The 26,227-nt window shown below is 35.2% G+C and overlaps 1 protein-coding gene across 1 annotated transcript; it reads left to right on the forward strand.

Moving 5' to 3' along the window:
* The first annotated feature begins 1,415 nt into the window (after positions 1-1,415).
* Positions 1,416-25,863, forward strand: tespa1 (thymocyte expressed, positive selection associated 1). Its single transcript, XM_056460425.1, has 11 exons — positions 1,416-1,582; positions 3,116-3,272; positions 6,327-6,369; positions 10,246-10,283; positions 13,078-13,131; positions 15,662-15,701; positions 15,820-15,915; positions 17,274-17,482; positions 17,786-18,738; positions 21,684-21,768; positions 25,054-25,863. Exons 2-11 carry the CDS (start codon positions 3,128-3,130, stop codon positions 25,146-25,148), a joined length of 1,758 nt encoding a protein of 585 aa, XP_056316400.1. The 5' UTR covers positions 1,416-1,582; positions 3,116-3,127; the 3' UTR covers positions 25,149-25,863.
* Positions 25,864-26,227: the final 364 nt, after the last annotated feature.

The following is a 26,227-nucleotide window of genomic DNA, read 5'->3' on the forward strand; positions in this document are numbered from 1 at the left end:
GCTACAGACACCAGGCAGACAGGAGCCCCGCCCATCATGCGAATCCGCATCTTTTGTGTAGTAAATTTGATGCACGGATGAAGCGAGTAAACTCAAAATGTTCACATGTATATTTACATGAGAAAAGCGCGATTTATCCATGCTTGCCGCGTCTGGTGTGAACACGGCATTAGACTCTCCGTGTTTGATTTTTTATATACACGATTAGACCGTCGAACTGTTGTATAAACGTAATATCACACTTGTAGCAGTGCGATATGGCTGTATATCGGCACTGTAGGGACACTAAAGGGGGTCGCACACCAGAAACGCCGCTCGGCGACACGCCACGCAGCGCCATGCATTTCAGAATTCTAAACATAGGTTTCTATCAGGGTACACACACCGTCTCCGCAAGTCTGCGGCTGTCCGCGGCGCCCAGCCACGACTCAGGACACTTCATAGTTCTGCCGCATTACAGAGCACCATCTGAATAGTTTCATTTTAAATAACATGCGAATGTGCACGTCTGGTGTGCGATACTTTCAGCTGTCATGTGCGGCGCATCCGGTGTGCGACCTGCTTAAGGCATTAGGCCTGCTGTCTTAAGCCAACGCACGCCTCCCACCAGCCACATTTGACTGCTACTTGTGTGATATTGCTAAAATATGATATAACAAAATTGACTTGAGAATCAAAATTACTGTTTTAAAGGAACAGTTCACCTAAAAATGAAAATTCATAATTTACTCACCCTTCAGTTATACAACCTATTTAGGTTTCTTTCTTCTCCTGAACACAGAATATTTTATTTTGAAGAATACTGGTTGCTGGCACCGATTGATATCTATATTCTACTGAATATTCATCAAAATATCTTCTTTTATTATCAACAGAAGAAAGAAACTCATAAAGTTTTAAATCTATAGGCCTAATTTTCATTTTTTTGGTTGAACTATTCTTTTAAATTGAATCAACATAAGGACAGTTTTCCCTTTATTCATCATTCTGACAACACTTAAATAACTTTTTTCTTGTTTAAGCCATTTTATTTTATTTTTCAGAAAAACACTTAGGTTAAAATCTCATGTAATTTTACCTTTCAAGTAGGCTAAATATACCACGATGTAAGAATCTTTATATACTGATATGTGTGCTGGAAATCACCACTAAAACACTGAGTAATAAAGTCATGTTTTGCAGTGTAGCTATAGCAGACAGTGTGCCTTTACGCCTGAATGGTTCTATCTTCAACAAGTCTGTTACGCTTCAGTCAACAAAACTTGCTCTGTAAATGGTGTGTAACAGTGTTTCCCTCACCAGTGTGTGTGTGTGTGCGTGTGTGCGTGTGTGGCCATAACAAGTTGTCATTCTGCTCTTCACAGCAGCGCATCTTCCTCCTACCGCTTCCGTCAGTTACAGCGCGTCACCAAAGTTTGCGTCGGCGGCTCAACAATCGACCATGGCTCTCCATCTCGCAGGTATTATTTTTAGTTATGCGGTGGATCTCCTTTAAGATGTAATCCTGTGAGGAGGATGCTGGACGCAGGAGCGGTGGATTACGCCGTTGCCGGGAGAATGGACGGTTCGAGGCACTTTTAAGGTATGTTTGATGCCAATTTAAAGCCTCAGTTCATCAGAAGAGGTTCTTCAATGGTTTTAAACTTCCGTATTGTTTTTGCGTCCGTCGTTATGGACTACTCGTAGGTCTGTAAATAATGCAAGGCGTTTTTAAGTGAAAGTGGTACAGTATGGTGTGTAATGTGTTGTAGATTTTGTCGAATGTGTGATTGGTGCGTGCGCGTGATTTCCTTGAAAACGCAAGCTCTGTGCTATCATGTAAATTAGAGAGTGTACTGTATGTATACAACAGGGTTTGAGGCTCTGTCACTTGGATTTGGGGTTTAGCCTCCAAGAATTCATCACTGATGGAACATGGACACCTTTTAGAAAGTAATTTGGTACTTATTAGTAATTTGGTTTTATTAAAGTAGCCAGGGGGCGTACACTGCAAAAAAAATGTGTTTCACGGATTTTTTGTATTGTTTCTAGTCCAACCATCTAAAAATTCTTACATCAAGACATCAACATGTCTTCTTACATCAACATGCACTTGAAAAAATCTTTCGGTTTACAATTTTTTTTTCATATGATTAAAGTAAACTATATGTTGTTTAAACAATTGTACCCTTTTAAAGTAATCAATGCGGCAATAATTGGGTTTTAAATACTATTTTAAACACCACAAAACTGCCCATCCTCACAGCCTTGTTCAAGAGGATGGTGCCCTATTTTGAGGTCAAAAACTGATTTGTATACCACTTAAAAAAAAATTATTAATAACAATCCGATATTATATAAAATACATTAAAAAAGAAAATATCAAGTAAATATTATCAAATATATAATGAAAATAGTTGTGTCATTGGTGTTACCACTTAATAAAATTATATTTTGAAATAAAAGCCACTCTTTTGACAACTCAACATTTGTCTTTCGATTTCCTTAAGATATATGAAGAAAAGCTCATTGTCATTCCACTTTATTTATCTCATGATTTAATGTGAAGCATTTAGTTAGTGTCACTTGTGTGACCTCCTTTAATGTTAAGTATGAAAAAAATAATAAAAATATACTAGAATATAAATGGATTAATCTATTAATTAAATTAAAGTCATATAGTTTTCACATAGACCACTTAAATAACTTACATGAAGGCACTGGCCACCATCCTCATGATGTGACTAAATTAAAAGTTGCTAGTAACTATATAAAAAAAATATGTTCAGATCTGAAAGTAAACTATCATCACTTATGGTTCAATTTGATTTGTGATTAAGCATTTTTGCTTTTTTTTATTGACAATACTAATATGAAACATATAATAGATCTTCAAATAAGCATTAATGTATTATAAACATTAATAACAGCTGCTTTGTTACCAGTAAATTGTGAGAAAAAAAAACAATGCTAATTTGCTTATATTATGGTTTATGCAAAACGTGTAATGCCTTATTTGCCTTAATTTGTTTCTACTTAAAAACATAGTCTGTTATGCTTTTTTTTTCTCATAAAAGTGTTTATAAGTTAGTCTGTAGTTTTGGTTTAATCGGTAAAGAGTGCTTTCTCATGATAGGAGACCACAGAGATGGAGAGTCCTTCTAAGATTGAGAGACGGCAGGCGTGGGCGCACAGCAGCCGCCGCAAGTTTACCGTCAGAGATGGAGAACACCGCAGCCCAACAGCAGACGATCAGCCTCACTTCTCTCTTCAAGATGATGTCTTTGTGGACGGTAAGCATCAGTTAATGTTTAACATTCAGCTGTGTCAATAGGGCTATAATATGGAAACAACCCGCATATCTCATTTCCTCTTAAGCAAGCGAACTGAAGTTACATGAAGCAGGTCATTTAGGCATTGCTGTTCATAAAATAATAGATTTTTTTTTCTTTATTTGATTTTAATTTTTACTTGATATTTAGTACTTTATAAGAATGAGATTGATGTATTTGTTCACTTGATTTATTTATTCATCTATCTATCTATCTATCTATCTATCTATCTATCTATCTATCTATCTATCTATCTATCTATCTATCTATCTATCTATCTATCTATCTATCTATCTATCTATCTATCTATCTATCTATCTATCTATCTATCTATCTATCATCTATCTATCTATCTATCTATCTACTTGTCTGTCTGTCTGTCTGTCCGTCCGTCTTTGCATCTATCCATCTGTCTGTCCATCTATTCATCTGTCTGTCCATCTATCTATCTGTCTGTCTGTCTGTCTATCCGTCCGTCCGTCCGTCCGTCCGTCCATCCATCCGTCCGTCCGTCCGTCCGTCCGTCCATCCATCCATCCATCCATCCATCGTCTCTATACAGTGTATGTCTGTCTGTCTGGCATTAGCGGAGCCTAAAATGTAACAATGCTAACAAAAATATTAAAAGATAACAAGACAAGCAACATGCTAGCAATGTGTTAAATGTGTTTATGATTTCCTCAGTTTGTAATAGGAAATTTCTAAACCTTCATAGAAACATAACTTAAACTGCTAGCAACATGCTAGCAGTTTTGTAAAATACTAACAGTTTGAAAAAACATGCCATCCATCCATCCATCCATTCCTTTGTCTGTCTGTCTTTTATTAGCAGAGCCTAAAAAGTAGCCTAACATGATATTTTATACTAGCAATGCTAACAATATGTTAAAAGATATCGACAAGAAACATGCTAGAAATGTGTTAATATATCTGTCTGTCTGTCTGTCTAATATCCATCCATCCATATATGATCTATTGTTCTGACTATTATTCATCCAGCAATCATTCTGGCTAACATCCATCCATCCATCCATCCATCTATCCATCCATCCATCCATCCATCCATCATCTCTATACAGTGTATGTCTGTCTGTCTGTCTGTCTTTCTGTCTGTCTGTCTGTCTGTCTGTCATTAGCGGAGCCTAAAATGTAGCTTAGAACATGGTATACTATACTAACAATGCTAACAAAATATTAAAAGATAACAACAAGACAAGCAACATGCTAGCAATGTGTTAAATGTGTTCATGATTTTCTCAGTTTGTAATAGGGAAGTTCTAAACCTTCCTAGAAACATAGCTGAAAATTGCTAGCAACATGCTAACAAAGTTTTGTAAAATGCTGACAGTTTGAAAAAACATGCTATCCATCCATCCATACATCCATCCCTTTGTCTGTCTGTCTATTATTAGCAGACCCTAAAAAGTAGCCTAGAACATGGTATATTAAGCTAGCAATGCTAACAGTATATTAAAAGATATTGACAAGAAACATGCTAGCAATGTGTTAAATATGTTTGTGATTTCCTCAGTTTGTAATAGAAAAGTTCTAAAACTTCCTGAAAACATAACTCAAACTTGCTAGCAACATGCTAACAATTTGCTAAAACATTCTATCTATCTATTAGGCATGTGCCGGTATCACATTTTCATGCTGCGATTAATTGATTGAGCTTTTATCACGGTATTATCACCATATTGTATTTTTACTAGAGAAACAGGTAAAAAAACACAAAAAACTTCAGTTTCGTCAACTTAGTAACTTTAATAACTTTTTAATTAAATGAAAGTACTTCAAACATTTAAATACAAATAAATATAAATAAAACAATACACAATATAAAAGTAAACTTGAGCAATTATATCAAAGTGAATGTGCAAAGGGAAACCGTCTTCGATCAGCAATCCCTCTGCATTTTTTTGGAACCCAAAATATTTCCAAACCTCTGACTTTACCCTTTTTGAAGGGGGATAAATTGTCGGCAGCGTTCCTCCTTCCGCCATGCTTCTTCTTCGTGTGAGGATTACAGAGCGGTGGCAGCTGCGGCGCGCACTGCGTGCACACAGTGCTTCTACATGCGGGGATTGTTTACATCAGAGTGCGCATCAGTTCTGCGCAGCATATACGCAGTGTTTCTTCAAGTGGTTGATGGAAAATAAGCTAAGGCGCGTTCTAAGAATATAAATTCGGATCTATTATTTTTCACGGTATTTTGAAGTGCCCGCGATAACAATATCGTGCATATTCATTACCGTGATTTATCGCATTACCGAATACCAGCACAAGCCTAATATCTATCTATCTATCTATATATCTATCTGTCTGTCTGTCTGTCTGTCTGTCTGTCTGTCTGTCTGTCTGTCTGTCTGCCTGCCTGCCTGCCTGCCTGCCTGTCTATTCATCCATCCATCAGTCTGTCTAATATCCATCCATCCATTTATGATCTATTGTTCTGACTATTATCCATCCAGCAATCATTCTGGCTAACATCCATCCATCCATCCATCATTTGTTCTATATAGTCTACATCTTACAGGGTTCTATCATTCATTCTTTCTGTTATTCATTTAAATGAATGTTTGTTTTTTCAATTGTCCGTTCATTTTATCATTAGTTTCTTCTTTTGTATCTTTTTCTATCACTCATACTATCTCTCATTCTATCTAATCTAACAGGGTTTGAAATGATGTACTGCTTTATCTATCTTTTAAAAGTTCAGATATTTTTGTGACTGCTTTATTTTTGGAGTTTGAGAGCTTATTTAAAATATTAATAAAATTGCATTGTCTCTACTGTAGGTTATTTCTCAATAAAGCTCACTGTATTATAACTGCTACTGTGACAGATAAAACACAGACCATGAACAGTACATGGTCACCACCACCAGATAAACGCTATTTCCAAAACAGAAAGCTCATTTACACCTCTCTATCTCTCTCTCTCTCTCTCACACACACACCCATTCTCAAATAGACGACTCGGATCACTATGTGCGTCTTTATTTTGTTTCCACAGGATGCTCTGCAGGAAAGATTGAAAGCTGGCTCCAAGGTTGTGGGTGAGTGTTTGTGGCTCTGAACGCTTTCTATAAAAGACAGTTATTGTGTGTCAGTTGTAGTACAATAACAACAAATGAGTGGAAAACCGCAAATGTTTTTTAAGGTCACACAGGTTAAAAATAACATTAGCAATCTTTGAGGGTGAAGGACCTTGTTTTCGCAAAACACCTTCACCTGAATGCTTGTTGTGTGAAATATTTGAGCTACTGTACATTGTTTTGTTCCATTTATAGACTACAGAGGAAGATTTTGTTTTCACATTTTCCCTTTCTGTATCAGGAAATGGAAGAATAACTTGAGATTATTGTTATTGTTTCTCCTTGTTTTGGCTTCACAAGTTCCTTCAGGTGCAAGAAAAGCTTTAGAAAGACTTTGCAAAACAATTTCAAAGAATCAGGATAATAAAAACTGGCCACATTTTATATAAAGTGGACTTATACAAGACTATTTATGTGTAACTACTTAATGTTTCCACATTTGCTGCTAATGTGTATTAGAACTGTTAGGTTACGGAGTAAATGAGTAGTAATAGGGCTATTGTTAGTTTTGGGGATTGAAAAAACACACCTAAAATGTGTTTATTAAATATAAAGTGACCAGATATTTTATTATGATCTGTTTGGAAATAACGCTTTAGAATCAAATGCACATTTAGCATTATTTCTATTGAGTTTAGCTATTTTGCAAAGCTTGCAAATTACATTATAAGTCATAGTTCTATTTTATTTATAATAAATCATGATTTTGAGCACCACTTCACTGAAAAGATATTTGTATCACTATTTATACGCCTTTAAATGATTTAAAAATCAGTGAACTGTCAAAAAGGTTGTATTCATAATGTACTTAAGTCATTTTAACGTTTAGATTATGTATTGAAATATGAGGTATCCTTAATACCAGTGTTGGGGAAAGTAATGCATTACAATATTCATTTACTCCCCAAAAAAAACGTTACTTAGTTACTTTTTATGGTCAGTAATACGTTATGTAATTTTTGAGTTACTTTTGCGCTACTTTTCTGACCTGGCTGAGGCTTGATCTCTTTCAGAATTTTCAAGGTTTTTTTTTCTCTTCTTTTTCTGAAATTAACAACACGCTGTATAACCTTCATTTACCTTGAAAAAAAAACACATGAAAAAATGAAAGTAAGATAATTTTATCTTCGGAGAACATCCTGACTCCAGAGCTCTACATGCCATATACAGATTAATGAAGGTTTAAAGCAATGTGTTTGCTACTTTTGTACTTTTTGTGATAAAAGTAAAATCACTGTCCATTCAGATAATCCTCTTTTATTTTTCTTCATTGTGTTCAAAATAATGAGAATATTTCCAACGCAGAAATGTAGGGCTCTGCTGTCTTTATTTCTGTTTCTGCATTCTCTCATTGTATGCAGGATTCAACGTGACCACGTTAATTTTAATTCAGCAATTTATTTTTTTTGAAGCGAATAACTAAACAAAAAAGTAACTCGCATACATTTTTTTTTAAAGTAAGACAAATATTATTACTTAATTTTGCGTCACTTTACTCATTACTTAGAAAAATAATATTATTACTAACTCAGTCACGCTTTATTTTGATGGTCCGTTTGTTGAATTGAAGTTACGTAGCATCTACAGTACATGCCAACTAATTCTCATTAGATTATAAGTAGACTGCTAGGTTGGGGTTAGGGTTGGGTTAGGGTTAGGGTTGGTGTAAGTTGATATTAACAGATATTACAACAGATATTAAGCAGACAGTCTACTAATACTCAAATGAACCATCAAAATAAAGTGTTACCTGTAACTCGTGTTACTTGTAATGCGTTACCCCCAACACTGCTTAAAACTGTCATTTTGACTGAGTCATTCATTACTGATTTGGAGATCGTTTTTGAAAGTCCCCTTATGGAAGTGATACAATTGTGTATAGAGCCCACAATTTCTGAAATACAAAGTAAATATTATTTAAAGTTTTGGGCACAGTTTACAATAAGATTACAATAATGTTAGTTAACTAAGAATGAACATTATTGTAAAGCATTCGTTCAACATTAATACATTATTAAAATCAGAAGTAGTTAACATTAGTTAGTACATTGTGAGTTAAGAAGAGCTAACAATGAACAACTTCATTTTTATTTATTAATCTTAACAAAGATTAATAAATATACTGCAATAAATATACTGTAATTTTTCATGTTAGTAAATACATTAACTAATAAAACCTTAGAGGAGTAGTTCACCCAAAAACGCACCCTTAAGTGGTTATAAACCTTCTGTTAAACACAAAAGAAGATATTTTGAAGAAATCTGAAATCCTGTAACCATTCATAATCAGGTAGGAAAAACAAATACTGTGGAAGTCAGTGGTTACAGGTTTCCAATTTTCTTCAGAATATCTTCTTTTGTGCAAAACAGTAGAAAGAAATCCATAAAGGTTTAAAACAAGTTAAGGATGAGTAAATGATGACAGGTTTCAATCTTGAGTAAAATATCCTTTTAATGTGTAACCTGTTTAGTGACCCTTCGTATTAGGTGATTATAGGTAATGTATGCTGCAAACCAGCTTTGTTTATACTAGAGATAAGTCAAATGTTAGGCAATATTATTTATTATTATCACACAAGAACATAAGAAGTGACTTATGTGTCATCAGTTGAGGTGTTACGTTTCGAAACATTATATTTTCCTTTTACTGTCACTGACAGGGACTACTTTTCTAGTGGAAGGAGAACATGGCAGGTTTTCACTTGAAGGGGTTATGAATTCCCTTAATCTTTTGACGTATAGAAAATCTTTGTACTGTTTCAGAATTCAAAATGTTTTAAATAATCTAAGAACAGGACAGAAAATTGCATACTACTGCTTGATACCATTATAAGTGGACCTCAGAAAACTAAAAGTTTTTTTAAAAAGGCTCTGCATGACCCCTTTAAAAAAAGTAACATTATTATACATACAGTTGCAGTCAGAATTATTAGCCATTCTGAATTATTAGCCCCCCATATTTTTCCCCAATTTCTGTTTAACGGAGAGAAGATTTTTTAAACACATTTCTAAACATAATAGTTTTAATATCTCATTTCTAATAACTGATTTCTTTTATCTTTGCCATGATGACAGTAAATACTATTTTACTGGATATTTTTGAGATATTAGTATTCATCTTAAAGTGACGTTTAAAGGCTTAACTAGGTTAATTAGGGTAATTAGGCAAATCATTGTATAACGATGGTTTGTTCTATACACAATAGAAAAAATATATTCCTTAGGGGCTAATAATATTGACCTTAAAATGGTTTTCAAAACTTTAAACTTTTTATTCTAGCCGAAAAAAAAATCTGACTTTCTCCAGAAGAAAAGATATTATAGGTAATACTGTGAAAAATGCTCTGTTGAACATCATTTGGGAAATATTTAAAAAAGAAAATGAAAATCACAGGAGGGCTAATCATTTTCACTTCACCAGTATATTTTGCATTTACATGCAAGTAATGTTTCTATGTATTGTGTGGTAACTGTTTTAAAAAAGCACCAAGGGTCTCGAGGCGTGCTATATTATCAATAGTCTTGCCTGAAGAGATTACTGAAGCAAATCACATTCACAGCACCAGTTGCCAGATGTGACACAGAACAGAATCCACACAGTGAGTAATATCTCTGTGACGAGCAGCAAAATATTCAATATTCTATCATCCTGACATTAGTTAAATGTATGCTCTACCAGTATGTTCTACCACCAGAATTGAAAGATGTCCTGTGTGAGTTTCTATTTTCGTGTTTTACAGCATGCCGCAGCCCGCCCACACACCTTTGCTGATTCAGACTTGATAAAAGTGATTTTGTTTGTTTCATTTCTTTTTCTCTTCTCCATCTTATCTGTAGGAGTGAAGCCAGTCATGCCAAAAGCATTCACCTAGCAGGTAGGTTAAGGGCAAGATAAGTGTTTCGATTATGATTAAAACTTTTTCTAGAGAGTTTTTTTTAATATTCTGTTTTTATATATGCAATGAGTCGGCCTACACAGAATCAGTGCACTTTTTCACATTTTACATGATGATTTAAAAATAAATAAATAAATTATGAATCTGAAATATATTGTGGTTATAAATTACAGTTATAAATACAAGTAAACGTTATGGTTTAAGGGGTGAGGGGAAATATGCGACACCTTGGCTCAGTGGTTAACACTGTCGCCTCACAGTAAGAAGGTTGCTGGTTCGAGTCCCGGCTGGGTCAGTTGGCATTTCTGTGTGGAGTTTGCATGTTCTTCCTGTGTTGGCGTGGGTTTCCTCTGGGTTCTCTGGTTTCCCTCGCAGTCCAAAGACATGTGCTATAGGTGAATTTAATAAACTAAATTGTCCGTATGTGTGTGAATGAGTGTGTATGGATGTTTCCCTGTACTGGGTTGCATCTGGAAGGGCATCCACTGTGTAAAACATATGCTGAAATGGTTGGCGGTTAATTCCCCTGTGGCGACCCCTGATGAATAAAGGGACTAAGCCGAAGTAAAATCAGTGAATGAATGATGATTGAAGCATTCGCAACTTCTTATAAATTGGAAGTCAGCAGTTCCGTCTTATCAGCAATGGGGTTTTGATTTTTTTTACATACTCTTAGAATGGAAAAGATTTGGTTTGCAATAAAATAAAAGCCAGAACAGTTCCAGAAAGTCTGGAAGCCTTTTCTAAAAACATTTTGAGGAGACGTCTATATCTTAATACTTTTTTTTCTTTGCATAATAATAATAATAATAATAATAATAATAATAATAATAATAATAATAATAATAATTGTAATAATAAAAATAATAATAATAATAATAATAATAGTTATTATTAGTATTATTATTATTATTATCATTGTTGTTATTTTTATTATTACATTTATTTATTATTTTTTATCCTAGTGTTTGTTTGTTTATTTGTTATTATTATTTTTATGTTATCTTATGTATGTATATTTTTGTGTATATGTCATGCTTTATGTTATTATTTATATACTTATTTAGTGTATAATTATGTTTTCCTGATAATTTCTTGTTTGGTGAATCAGTGTGTGACGTTTTATAAATCTATAAGGACACTGTAAAAAAATCCAACTTGAAAAAACAGGGTTTTTTTTTTTGTTGTTGTTGGTTTGGCATAAATCTATAAAAATCTCTGTATAACTACATTTAACACGTTTACCTAACCTAAATCAAAATTTCCTCATTAAGTTAAAAAGATTAGTTTTGTGAGCCAAACTTTGCAAGTTCACCCAAAAAAGCTCCTGCCAACTTGTTACTTTAAGTTGAGTTAATCTCAGACCTCCTCACTTGAAAAAATAAAGGGTGCAGTATTTATAACCCTAACAATAAGGACAAAAATAATAGTAACACCAATAATAACTATAATGTCATGATTATTATTATTAACAACAACAGCAGAATACTGTTGCAATAATGTTAGCGTAATTTCAAATTATTGTTCATTTGTAATGTTTTTTTGTTGTTGTTGAGGGGGGGGGGGGTATTCTGATAATTCTGATGTATAATTTTTTAGTACCAATTTCCAAAAGAGTTTTTGTTCACTTAACTTCAGGTATTTTAGGTCAGCACAACTGATGTTTTCAAAAGTACAAAAGAAAAAGCGAACGGAAATAAGGATTATGTTTTATTTGATTCACTCAACTTCAGGCATTCCAGTTCTGCAGACAAAAAATGTTTAAGTTGGCACAACTTAAAAAGTTTTGTTGCAGATTAGTTCACCTCTCCAGGAAACTAATAATCTTATGTTCACCCAACTATATATTTTTTGTATTACTGACAAATAATTTTAGGTCAGTGAGCTGATGTTTTCAAAAGTTGAGTGAACAAGAAAAAGCGAAAGGAAATAAGAATTATGGGTTTTTTTTGTTGTTGTTGATGTACTGGCTTAATTTTTTTACAGTGTATCGATATCAAGTATATTTTATTTACAGTGTTATTTTCTGTCTGACCTAAAATGAACCTCATTCATTTATTCATTTTCTTTTCGGCTTTCCCTTTATTAATCTGGGGTCGCCACAGCGGAATGAACTTAACCAGCACATGTTTTATGCAGCGAATTCCCTTCCAGCTGCAACCCATCACACTCCCATTCACACACACATACACTACAGACAATTTAGCTTACCCAATTCACCTATACCACATGTATTTGGACTGTGGGGGAAACCGGAGCACTCGGAGGAAACCCACGCCAACATGGGGAGAACATGCAAACTCCACACAGAAACACCAGCTTACCTAGTCGAGGCTCGAACCAGCGACCTTCTTGCTGTCAGGTGACAGTTCTACCCACTGCACCACCGTGCTGCCCCTAAGTTATTATTTATATACTTCTTAGTGTATAAGTATATAATTGATAATGTCTCTTTTGGTGAATTGTATCAGTGTGTGATTTTTATGGTATATTATCTATATGTGTCAATATTATGTATATTTTATTTACAGTGTTATTTTCTGTGTAATTTAAGATGAACCTAATAAAGAAAAAAAGATGATTTATAGGTAAAAAATGGCTGTTAAGTCATAAAAACTACTCTTAATGTTCAAAAGTTCAATATATTTTATATATGTTTAGTTTCTGTGTACTGTGTATTCTTACCAATGAGTGGTTATTGAGTATAATAGCCAATGGAGCACACATTTGCTAAATGTCTAAATCTTGATAACATTGGGAAATGTGTCTACAGGCTCTTTGAGGGCAGGCGTCAGCTTTGAGGATGATCTGATTCTGGGAGCAGAAGGTGAGTAGATGCTACACAATAGCAACTGTAACTAAGTAATTACTGTAGCTAGCTAAAAAGCCAGAAGATATTTTGATTTTAACTGACAGAAAGAGTTCAGTTTCAAGAAGTAGTAGAAAATATTTGAAATAGTAGTTGTGTAGTCTATCAGGCAGACTGTATTTCTGTTGTAAGCTGTTTACTTTGATATTCTATTTGGGATGGTTACTACAGTATATGTTAACATTGGCAGCTTTGTTTCTGCACATCATGTTGTTAGCATGTTTTAGCACATTGCTGAAAGATCCCTAACAATGTTTCAGTTTTAACATATTGCTAACATGCTTTAGCATAAACCCATATTGTTAGCATATTTGACACATTGCTATCATGTTTCTCAGTGGTGCCTGCAGCCGTACAGCTGTACGAACTGTGTGTACCTATCATGAGAGGGCGCGAATTAAAGCCGCTTATTTATTTATTTATTTATTTTTTACATTATTTAACAGTTTACACTATGATGTATTGACAAAGCATAAAAAAATGAGATTAAATAAAGCATGCGTTTGTGTGTTTTAAAGTGTGTATGTACTTGCTTGGTGGGAAATGGGTAAAGAAATCTATTGGCTTTAGTTTTGCTGGCAGTTTTTTTTCACACACTAAAAATTACAATTCAGATAGCTATTGTTTAAAACAAGGTTCAAAATGAGTAATATTGCTCCCTCACACTGGGTGGAGACCGAGACATTCAACGGACGATTCCGATCCAGCTGCCCAGCCTCCTCGCATGGACCCGCTCCCATTCAAAGTGTTTTAAACTATTTTATCTGACAGACTGGCACAAATATGCAGACATCTCCATTCTCACGAGTTCTCTCACCCTTCCAACTGAGTTTGTTCTTTGGGGTTAATCTGGAAACACTTCAGTGCTGCTGCGAATACTTTGTAAATGCCTGTCCTGCTTATTCAAATATTCAAATAATGAGTTAAACTGTAATTGACCAGCACAATGAATGGTTTGATCATTAACAGTGAAAAAAGTTTAATATAGGCTTCTCTGAAACTGTGAATATTTTACTTGAATTTTATTTAGGCTAGATTATTATATTATTTAACAAACCAGTCTTGACACTGAAGCATATCAAGGACTTGTTTTGAATCACTTATCTATTAGATAAAATAGATTCAAATTATAGAAAATGAAATTCGTTTCAAAAATATATTTTTCCTAGAAAAATATACAAATTATATTTTTGTTTGAGCCCATCCACTTGTTTCGTTCAGTGGAAAGCATTTAATTAATGCTTCATTGTAATTGTTGTATCACAAACCTCTGTCATATATTTGCAAAAAATTTTAATATGTCATCATTTTAAAGATTACATCTTCATCTACGCCCTCGGTGCTGATGTGCTTTCATTTTCTCCATCTCACTTGATGCAAGTTCCCGTGAGGGAGTGTTTAAGCAACCCTGGCAGGAAAATATACATTTAGATTTCAAAGGAAATATCTTAATCTTAAAAAGGAAACATTTGTTTGATCCTATCAATGTAATAACGAATGCCCATAGATAATGTAGCCCTTGACAGCAAGCATCTGTGTTTTTTGAGATTGAAATAAGATTAAGGTATGGGGTGGTGCTGGATATGTGCGTACCTTAGAATAAATTCCTGCAGGCGCTCCTGATGTTACTAGCATGTTTTATTGTGTTGCTAGCATTTTTTAGCAGTTGGTAGCATCTGTTAAGCCAACAAACTAAAGCAGTGGTGAAGTCTTTCTAGTGTGTTGACATGAAAGAACACAGCCATCACCTTTAACAAACACTACTTATTTTAGATTCTAAAAGTGCTTTCTCAATGACTAATAGTTTCACATTTGCCGAAATCTATTAATGAACTTTACTTTGTTAACAACACCCCTGGTATTAAAGTGCATGTCTGCAGATAATTGTGTCTAGGTGCTAATAAAATGTAATTTTGTGCTAGATCCTTCTGCCTGTTTTTAAGCTTTTTTTGAGCGACATCCCGAATTTTCGCAATAATCTTACAATGGCTCTGATGATTGTCATTATATACTGTATGAAGCAGCACTGCATTTATGTTTAATTGAGTATAATTATTAACTCAAATATAACGTTTACATTTCCATTAACACAAGCACAAGGTCAGATGCACAAAGATTTAATTAGCGTTACTATGTGTCCTACAGAAGCACATAAAATAAAAAGTATGCATTATTTATAGCCGCACTTCAGTTTTAAGGTTAAAGGTCTGTAGATAAAGGCTTTTTTTTTGTATTTTTGACATTCTTATGCTCACCGTAGTTGTTTATTTGTTAAAATACAGCAAAAAAATGTTATTTTATCTGAATATATGTTAAAATGTTATTCATTAAAGCCTAAATTTGCTTTTTTGTTGTGCTTTCTTGTATTTTGTCTCAATTTTCAGGATTTTGTTTGACATTTTTGACACACATCCTCTCTTATCTCTTAAAGTTAATAAGCATCAGCATTTGTTTCCTTTTCTCATATCTTCTAACATTTTTTTCACAGCCACTGGATTATATGCCTCATCAAGTGCGCAACAATTTAGGTAAGAAATAAGTTGAATTTGTTGTACCATTAACTTCATTTTCTGGCTCAGAATTACTCATTTATGCTTCTAAATCTTTTCAATTATTACATTTAATCAACTGTTTGTGTATCAACAGCACACCTCAACAGAAGCTTAACCTCCCATTGTACAGCATGGGTCAAAGTGTTGCTTCCAGTGCTTTCTCAACCACTACTGCCAGGACCGCTTCCAGGTAAGGGCATCGGTGAGGTAAAAAAATTATGGATTCAGCTGTCCTGTTGAATGAATATTCTTTCATGGTGGAAAACAATGAACACTTTGCTTTTAAGATTAATTTTTGCTTCTAAGGAAGTCAAATTATAATTTGCATAACCATAGGATGACGTAGTGCTAATAACCTGTTACATGGAATATGTGGCTTCCTTTGGTTAGTGAAAGTGAAAATGCTGACCTTTTTCAATTTTTCAGCATTGTTCATTTCTAAAATAAACAAAAATTCTTGGATTGACAGACAAAAGTCTTGTCGTCGATCCCAGTTGTAAGAGCAACACATAATAACTTGACTTCTAGTTGATCATTTGGAAAAGTGGCAGAAGGTGGATTTTTCCATTGAATCATCTGTTGCATCCCAATCATCACAAATACTGCAGAAGACCTTTTGGAACCCGCATGGACCCAAGATTCATAGAAATCATAGAAATCTCATAGAAATCATAGAAATCTCTAAGAAATCAGTCAAGTTTGGTGAAGGAAAAATCATGGTTTGGGGTTACATTCAGTATGGGGGCGTGCGAGAGATCTACAGAGTTGATGGCAACATCAACAGCCTGAGGTATCAAGACATTTGCGCTACCCATTACATTAAAAACCGCAGGAGAGGGCAAATTCTTTAGCAGAATAGTGCTCCTTCTTATACTTCAGCCTCCACATCAAAGTTCCTGAAAGCAAAGATGGTCAAGGTGCTCTAGGATTGGCCAGCGCAGTTACCAGACATGAACATTATTGAGCATGTCTGGCATAGGATGGAGGAGGCATTGAAGATGAATCCAAAGAATCTTGATGACCTCTGGGAGTCCTGCAGGAACGCTTTCTTTGCCATTCCAGATGACTTTATTAATAAGTTATTTGAGTCATTGCAGAGATGTATGGATGCAGTCCTCCAAGCTCACGGGAGTCTTTATTCATTCTTTTTCCACTGCACCATGACTTTATATTCTATACTGTACATTATTTCTGTTAAGTGACAAGACTTTTGTCTAAGCAGAAACAGACCTTACTGTCCTAATTAAATAATTAAAAATCAATGCATGATCATATTTTATTTTGGGAAATTATTTGTTGTTATTTGTTGTTTTTAAAACTTGGATAAGCGACAAGACTTTTGTCAGGTAGTGTACTTTACTCCTGTTGGTGTCTGAAAATCATGCAAAATACTCATATACATCAAATGACCATAAAAGGAACTTAAAAATGTGTAGGGTTTTGTGAATGATTTAGTAGTCATAAGTTCTGTGCACGTCTACCTAAACCAGTCTCTTATTCACTTTTACTTCTCTTTTACCCCTCATGACTTTTAAAAAAACCCATCAGTTTGTCTGAGGTCCTTCAGATGCGTGCAGAAGATGCAGAAGAAACCCTTTTCCAGTTGGGTTTTGGTTGCGAGGAACCACAAGTGACTGCCCGCATCCCAGTCCGCTTCTTCAACTTTCCGTCCCAGCTCCGAGGCATTAACTTCCGCTTGTTCCTCGAATCCCAGCTCTCAAGAATACGCCAGGAAGACCCCTGTCTCTCATTAGCAAGTAAGAAATTACAGTCACACTTTATATTAAGTGGTATTAACTACTAGGCACTTGCATCAAAAAATAAATATAATGTACTTAATGTATTAAATAACACTTCTGGTGGGGTACGGGTTGGGTTAGGGGCAGGTTTGGTGGTATGGGTAGGTTTAAGGGTGGGTTTTATGTGTAATTTCAGTGTAAGTACATACTTTAATTAAGGGCACTTAATATAAAGTGGGACCGAAATTACAGAATGATTCTTCTACAACTTCAGAGGGATTTTTGCACATTTGCTTACCTTCATCTCTGGTTCTCATGCAGGTCGTTTCCGACAAGTAGAAGCATTGACGGCAATGGCCAACGCTTTCTACTCGTTGTACTCCCACGTGTCCCGAACGCCACTTCAAAAGCTCGCACCACCCCAGTTAACCTTCACCTCCCCAATTGTGGAGAGGTCAAGGTCTCGAAACAGTGTCCGCAGTGAACCACGCTCCCCTGTTGAAAGACTAAAAGACACTATTTCCAAGATGTGCTTGTACACAGGATCCCGTGGTTCGGACTCTACGCCTCCAAACAATTCACCCCGTAAGCGTAAAAGTAGTCTCTCAGGTGTTGTGGAGAAGAGTACAGAAAATAACAATGATGACAACGAGCAAGATTTTTGCCTTCAAATGGAAGTAGATGATTTGGACCAAAACCTGGACTGGTTTATAGACAGCAAGACAGAACCTAACGATAGGACTTGTGATGAAAACACTGAAAGGACTGATTACTCCGAGCCTATATCTTGTGAGTCACTATCTGGGATGACAAATGAAAATGTACACAAGCACAGACACAGATTAGAAGAGTGTACACCATGCCTGGAGCCAAAAACGGACATAGACGGGAAGTCCAAAGGTTGTAATGTTGATTCTGTTCACACGAACAGATCTAGAGTTAATGTGGAACCTGTTCCCATCATTACCCATGATATCATTTGCCCTCAGGTTGTTGAATATGTGAAACAGGCACCTTATCGCTGCATGTACACAAATAATGTGGATGCCAAAGACTCACCATTTGCACACCAGGCAACAAATAAACCCTCTGTAAGACAATCAAATGCTATGAACGTACCCAAGTCATTATGTCAGATCACAATCACTGGATGGGAGGATGACACCACCTTCCCCAACACACAGGAGCAGTGTTCATCCAACATCAACAGCTATTTAACTCCAGTAAAACCACCAAACCTGAACAAACAAGGCAACTCCTTTGAGCTGGAAGAGGTTTGTTATCTCTTATGTCTTTTTTTTTTTTACATAAGAGCAAATGCTTGCCCACTCAGATTCTTCCATCAGCCATCATTACTAAAGAATAATTCCTCCAAACTTCCTCTCTGTGTTCCACCTCTGCATAGATGTTTATTATAAATGTAGCTCATTGCCATGGATTAAGATTGTTATCAATACTGTTTTTCATACTTTAGGGCAGACATATGAACAAACACCCAAACCATAGAGCATGGGTCTCAAACTCAATTCCTGGAGGGCCGCAGCTCTGAACAGTTTTGCTCTAACCCTAATAAACACAGCTGATCCAACTAATAAAGGTGTTCAAGATTATTACAGACTATTAAGCAGGTGTGAGTTGGAGGTGGTTAAAGCTAAACTGTACAGAGTTGTTGCCCTCTGGAAATTAAGTTTGAGACCATTGCCATAAAGGAAAAATTCAACCTAAAATAAGTATGTTGTGAACATTTACTGGGTGACGAGATGGTGCAGTGGGTAGCACGATCACCTCACAGCTGTTGTCCTGTAGAACAGAAAGTAGACTGCCCTTTTAAGCTTCGGGTTTACATTCATCAGCCACTTTATTAGAAACACCGGCTAATTTAAATGTCTAATCAACCAGTCTAATGAAAGCAACTTAGTACTTTTAAGTACGTATACAAAGACAAATCTATAATGAATTTCAAATCGAGCATTAGAATGAGAAAGAAAGCTGACTAAAGTGATTTTAATGTGGCGTGGATGATGGTTCTGGACAGGGTTGTTCTGAAAATTTTGGAAAGTGCAGATCTACAAGCGTTTTCAAATACAACCATCTCTAGTGTTTACAGAGAATGGTCAGGAAAATATCCAGTATATGGCAGCTTTGTTGATGAAAATGTTGAAGGCCAGTAGAAAAGGTTCAGTCTGAGCTGATAGAAACTCAATTTAAATAACAACTTCCTACAACCGAGGTCTGCAGAAGAGCATCTCTGAACACAAAACACATTTAAACTTGAAGCAGATGAGCTACAGTATCAGAAGAACACAGTGATATTCCCGACAGCTAAAAACAGTAAACTAAGGCAACAATTCACTCAATTTTGTGTAAACAACACAAAATCACAAATCTGTCCTTAATCCTATTAGCACACTTTGTTAATTGTGCATTGCTGTCATAATTAGGGTAGAACTGAAGGCGAAAGTGAGTCCAAAGCAAGGAGTACATAATAATGTGGTCAGCGAGTGTATATCTCACCAATTTTATGTATTTATGTGCTTCAGGCATGAACTTACACATTATTCCCCAATAAATAAATGACTTTAAATTCTTAGATTTAATTATTTGACTTAACTATGTTTTAAAAATGGCGAAGCACACCTCACCAATTGCATAGCATTAGCACCTAGCATTAAGACAGTTAGTTTAAATAACATACACAATATTCCCCAACAAATAAATTACTTTAAATCAACCCAGGCTCATTCTGAAATTGTACCTCCACGGATGTTTCTGGAGACCGCGAAATGCAGTTTCTGCAGTTTTTGTTTTCGCGAATCCGGCAGAGGCTGCTTTGTACGATTTTTGAGATCTCAAATTTCCCTCGCGAGTGCCATTCGCGCCTGCTGTTCTCGCGTAAACCCAGCAGAGGTCGCTGTCGACTCACCTTTTGACAGACTTTCTGACTGACTGAGCGAACGATCGGCTGACCCACCCTCCCCCTTCCCTAAACCCAATCAATTGTATCGATTGACCCGCCCACCCACTTCCCTAAACCCAACCAGCACGTTTCAAAAGCAACCCAAAAAAATAAAAAGCCCTCGTTTGATTTTTTTTTTTTTTACCACGTTTTCAGATTTTACCATGTTCTCACCTTGCTATTCACCTGTTTGTTTTATATTTTGGATTCTGTTTTTGTCTTACCTGCTTTCTGGAACAGCTCTTTACTGGACTCAAATCCCCGTCTTCGTGGTCAACTCCTCTCTGCATGTCAAATACACCGACGTACCTGCACATGGCGCGCTATTGTGACAAACTGGTTGCAGCCGGAATGGCGTCCATATGGAAAAGGAACATCATCACACCGCCCCGTAGCGTTCGTTTAAAAAAATGAAATGCAGCCATACGTACCTCCGCCTACGTAATTCACTGTCTCCAGAAACGTCCGCAGGGCTACATTCTCACAATGAGCCTGTGTTGCAACAAATTCTAGGTTTGGATTATTTGATTTAGTTATGTGTTTAAAGTATTTTAGTAGCACACTTTGCTAATTGTGCATTGCTATCATGTCAATATGGATATGTCAGAATTGCTGAGAAATGTTTTGTACCTTGTTGAATATTTACTACAAATAATTAACATATTTCTGAAGGCGAAAGTGAGTCCAAAGCAATCCCCACAAAGAGTACATAATAATATGGTCAGCGAGTGTATATCTCACCCATTTTATGTGCTTCAGACAATAGATAAATGACTGTAAATTCTTGGGTTGGTTTATGTGACTAAACTATGTTTTAAAAATGGCAAAGCACACTTTAGCAAGTGCATAGCATTAGCACCTAGCATTAAAACAGTTGGTTTAAAAGACATGCCCAATATTCAGCAATAAATAAATGACTTTACGTTCTTGAATTGGATTATTTGGCTAAACTATGTGTTAAAAATGACAAAGCACACCTTAGCAATTGCATAGCATTAACACATTAAGACAGTTAGTCAGGGTGCGAATTACAGGGGTTTGGAGGATTTGAGGATTGAGGTTTGATCCCCCTGAAACTGAGAAAAAAGTTAACTCTGATCTGTATTTTAAATAATAGGGATAATAATTAAAATAAAAGGCATCCTTTTGACCACCCCTATAACAGTACACTTTACATCACCCCCCCCCCCCACCCCCAACAGTGTAAAAATATATCTTCATAGTTTTGAATTGTGTTTACTAAGCATTGGATTTTTCATTCAGGTTCACAGTGCAGAAGAAGAGGAAGCCACTTCATCAGAATTCTGCTCCTCTGTCACATTATCCGTTTCACCACAGCATAACAAATGTAAGTAACACGAGCAGCCTTTGACGGTTAGAATTCACGAGGCAAATTTCAGCCACTAATTTGACTAATTCTATATCAGTTTAGTAAAAACAAGTCAGCTGAACAGCAGTTAAACAGTCAGGCAGCGTTATCACCAAAAATACGCACAATGGCTTTAACAAATTAACAGAAAGCAGCAAGTGTTAATGTGGTGAGAAAGGGAGGTGTTGAGACGACTTGTTAAAAACACATCGCATGCAGTAAAACACAAGTCCAGCTGATCTTGTCTGCGTTATCGCTGAAACCTGTCAGGGAAATAACCTAACAGGAAGTCTCAATAAAATCTGCACATTATTGTTGTTGTTCACAGAACCAGAAATGTGGGTAACACTTTAAAATAATGGTCTATTAGTTAATGATATGTAATGTATTTATTAATATTAAGAATCAATAATCTTGTAAAGTATTTATTGTCATAATTCAACATTAACTAATGGATTATTAAAATACTAAATTTTGCTTGTTAACATTAGTTAATGCACTGTGAGTTAACACGAACTAACGATATTTAACTACATAAGCTAGCGTTAGCAATAATGAATAAATACTGTAATAAATGTATTAGTAATAGTTTGTTCATGTTAGTAAATACTTTAACATTGGACCGTTATTTTATTATTAACATGATGTACACCAGTGGTGTAAAGTAACTGATTACAAATACTCAAACTACTGTAATTGATTAGCTTTTCTCAGGAATTGTACTTTAGTAAGTCATTTTAAAAATATGTACTTTTACTTTTCCTAGAGTACATTTTTACTGCTGTATCTGTACTTTTACTCAACTACTTTCCTTCAACCTGCAGTCACTACTTTATTTTTGTCTTGTCTATGGGGATTAGAAAAATCAGTTCTGTGATTCCTGTCCAATCAAATCACACATAGAAGATAAATCGCATCATAATGAACTCAAGACATGGGCGATTTATAATTGCAGCAAGCTATTTGGAAACATTAAAATTGTTTAAGAAGATGTCCAAAATCGTCACACGCAATGACCCAGAGACCGTTTAGATGCATGTCACTGATGAGAAAATTACAGATGTTTACTGTATGATGACAGAAATGGCCTTAAACACACTCAGCAGGCACAAGACATCAACATGAAGCCACATTAACTTGTGTCGTTACCACTATGACATCTATCAGATGTTGGATTTTGGTTGCCATTCCTGATTAATAAATGTCAGTATTTGATGTCAATATGAGTTGGATTTTGGTCACTTTCTAACACAACCTAAAATCAACCAAATATCAACATCATTTGACATAGTTTTTGGACTTTATCCCTAGACGCTGGCTAGACATTGAATTTTTTGGTTATCTGACATCACAACCGAAATCTAACCTAATATTTATATCTTACAACATTGTCTATCTGCTGTGCAAAAACTAAATGCACTACAGAATGTTACGTTTACACACATCCACAAATTCCATGTAAATGCATCAGCATTTTTACAGTGTAATACTCACTGCTCACTACTCTTGAGTACTGTTGAAAGGGCTACTTTTTACTCATATTTTCAGTAATATTTACAACGGACACTTTTCCTCTACTTGTACTACATTTTTAGGCAAGTAAAGGTACTTTTACCAAAGTATGATTTTTCAGTACTCTTTACACCACTGGGTTTAACAAACAAACAAACAAAAAAACAATTGACAGGTAACATCATTCATCCATCAAATCACACATACAAAGACAGTTAAAAACTATTCAGAACATCTACAGGCCAATGCTTCAAACTCCAAATCATTTAAAATCTTTTTTAAAGCATGTAGTGAAAGCAACTCTTTAAACTGCAGCTTTGTTTGGAGGTTATTCCATGCTAAAGGTGCTGTATATTTAAAAGCCTTTTTCCCATTTCAGTATGCACCACTGGTACAGACAATAAGTTAACTTCCTGAGACTGAAGGCTATAGTTAGAGACAGGTTTTTTACAAATGTAAATTTGGAGATAAAAGGGGAGTAAACCCAGAATAGATTTATAAACAAAGATATGCCAATGCTTGAGCTTACGAGTAGACAAAGCAGACCATCCTACCTGAGTGTACAACACACAATGAGTGAGGGATTTAAGATTTGATATAAACCTCAGTGCACCATATTAAACAGTGTCTAAAGCATGCAAATTCTGAGAAGATGCATGTATATGAATAACACCACCATAGTCTAATACAGACATAAAAGTTACAGAAACAAGCTTCTTTTTATCAGCAAAAGAAATGGTAGATTTAATTCTAAAGTAGAAGCCTAAATCATTTAAAAAAAAAATTCACCAATTGCTGAACATGAGGGCCAGAGGAAAAGGTGTCATCAATTAAAATTCCAAGAGAGATGTGCTGGGACACAAATTCGATCTCTGAACCTTGAATACTGTAGTAGTAATCCAACAGAGATTTTGATGAATTTGTAGGAAAACAATGTAAGTTTTGTTTTATCAGCATATAAAACCAGTTTCAATGCAAATAAACTATGTTGAACTACATTAAAAGCAATCTGTAACTGAGAAACAGCCAGATTGGGTGTAGATGCAGCTGTGTATGTAACTGTATCATCAGCGTAGTTATAAAAATTTTAATTTTTGACATTTTGATCAATATATATATATATATATATATATATATATATATATATATATATATATATATATATATATATATATATATATATATATATATGTGTGTGTATATATATATGAAATATATATGAAATTTTCACAGTATGTCTGATAATATTTTTTCTTCTAGAGAAAGTCTGATTTGTGTTATTTCGGCTAGAATAAAAGCAGTTTTAAATTTTTTAAAACCATTTTAAGGTCAAAATTATTACCTTTTTAAGCTATTTTTTTTTCGATAGCCTACAGAACTAACCATCATTACACAATAACTTGCCTAATTACCCTAACTTTCCTAGTTAACCCAATAACCTAGTTAAGTCTTTAAATGTCACTTTAAGCTGTATAGAAGTGTCTTGAAAAATATCTAGTAAAATATTATTTTCTATCATCATGGCAAAGATAAAATAAATCAGTTATTAGAAATGAGTTATTAAAACTATTATGATTAGAAATGTGTTGAAAAAATCTTCTGTTTAACGGAAATTGAGGAAAAAAATAAACAGGGGGCTAATTATGTATATTGAACTGTATTTTATACAGTACAACTTTAAAGTGTTACCAAATGTATGTTTTGACTGGCTAAATTCAGCAGTTTTCTCATGTGTTGATTGTTTTTCCTTAGTGTTGCCTCTTCGAGGGGACAGTTTTCAATCAGATAGCAGTGGATATGTAGAAGAGGATGCACAACATTCCCATTCCAGCCAGGAGAAAACGTAACATCAGAACTTGGACTAATAGAGAAGCACAGAGCATGTCTACTAATGCTGTTCAGGTCAACATGGAATGATGTTTAAATGGTTTTACCCATAAGGAACTGATTGGGTTAAATTAATAGTAACTTCTGAATAGAACCAGGAGCATGTACTGTATTGAGGCCTGATCACACCAAGCATGATAACTATAAATATTAATTTAACAGTACTTATATTTACGTCCACACTGATGAATGATAAAATCTGTTTCTGTTTAGTTTATGCTTTTCAGTTGGCATTAACTGCCTACAACCAGCAGATGTCCGCAATGTGTTACTAGTATGTCTGAATCTTTATTTTAAATAAAACAATTAATCTAAGGCGGCTCAGTGGTTAGCACTGTCGCCTCACAGCAAGAAGGTCGCTGCTTCAAGTCCCGTCTGGGCCAATTGGCGTATCTGTGTGTGAGTTGCGTTCTCCCTGTGTTTGTGTGGGTTTCCTTCAGGTGCTCCGGTTTCCCCCACAGTCCAAAGATAGTGCTAAAGGTGAACTGGATGAACTAAACAGTGTAAAACCATAGTGTATAAGTGCATGTGTGAATGTGAAAGTGTATGGGTGTTTCCCAGTACTGGGTTGCAGCTGGAAGGCTGGCATCTGTGGCTTTAAATGGCGTGAACTCATTGTTTATTAGCTCTGAAAGTAGATTTTCTATATCTCTTTATCATTATAGTTGTGGTCTGAACTCTGCTGTTGTTTACATTCGGTATGATTCTTAGAACTCTGTCTCTATCGTTATTGTGCTTGGTGTGATCGGCCATGTAGGGTGTTCACACTTCTTTGATCTTTGCACTTCAGACCAAAAGAAAATAATACACCTCAGGTTTTCACATTTGGTTCCATTGCCTGGATGATACACAAGATTGAATGGGTTCACAAGTGAAGTAAACCGTGCCAGAGTTTGCATGAACTGCACAAAAGTCCAGGCTTGGGTATAGTTCACTGAAGACATCAGAAGAGTTCATGTTAGCCAAATGAACCCAGGAGTGTACTAAAAGTGCCAGTGTGAATGGCAGATTAATTCAAGCACATTACTATAGCATGCTT

The sequence above is a fragment of the Danio aesculapii genome, chromosome 6 (assembly GCF_903798145.1).
Source record: "Danio aesculapii chromosome 6, fDanAes4.1, whole genome shotgun sequence".
Classification (NCBI taxonomy): Eukaryota; Metazoa; Chordata; class Actinopteri; order Cypriniformes; family Danionidae; genus Danio; species Danio aesculapii.

Coding starts and splice junctions, on each gene's coding strand:
- tespa1 (XM_056460425.1), top strand. CDS start 3,128: ATGGAGAGTCCTTCTAAGATTGAGAGACGGCAGGCGTGGGCGCACAGC. Junction 13,132..15,661: donor TCTGATTCTGGGAGCAGAAG/GTGAGTAGATGC, acceptor TTTTTTTCACAG/CCACTGGATTATATGCCTCA. Junction 18,739..21,683: donor ACTCCTTTGAGCTGGAAGAG/GTTTGTTATCTC, acceptor TTTTTCATTCAG/GTTCACAGTGCAGAAGAAGA.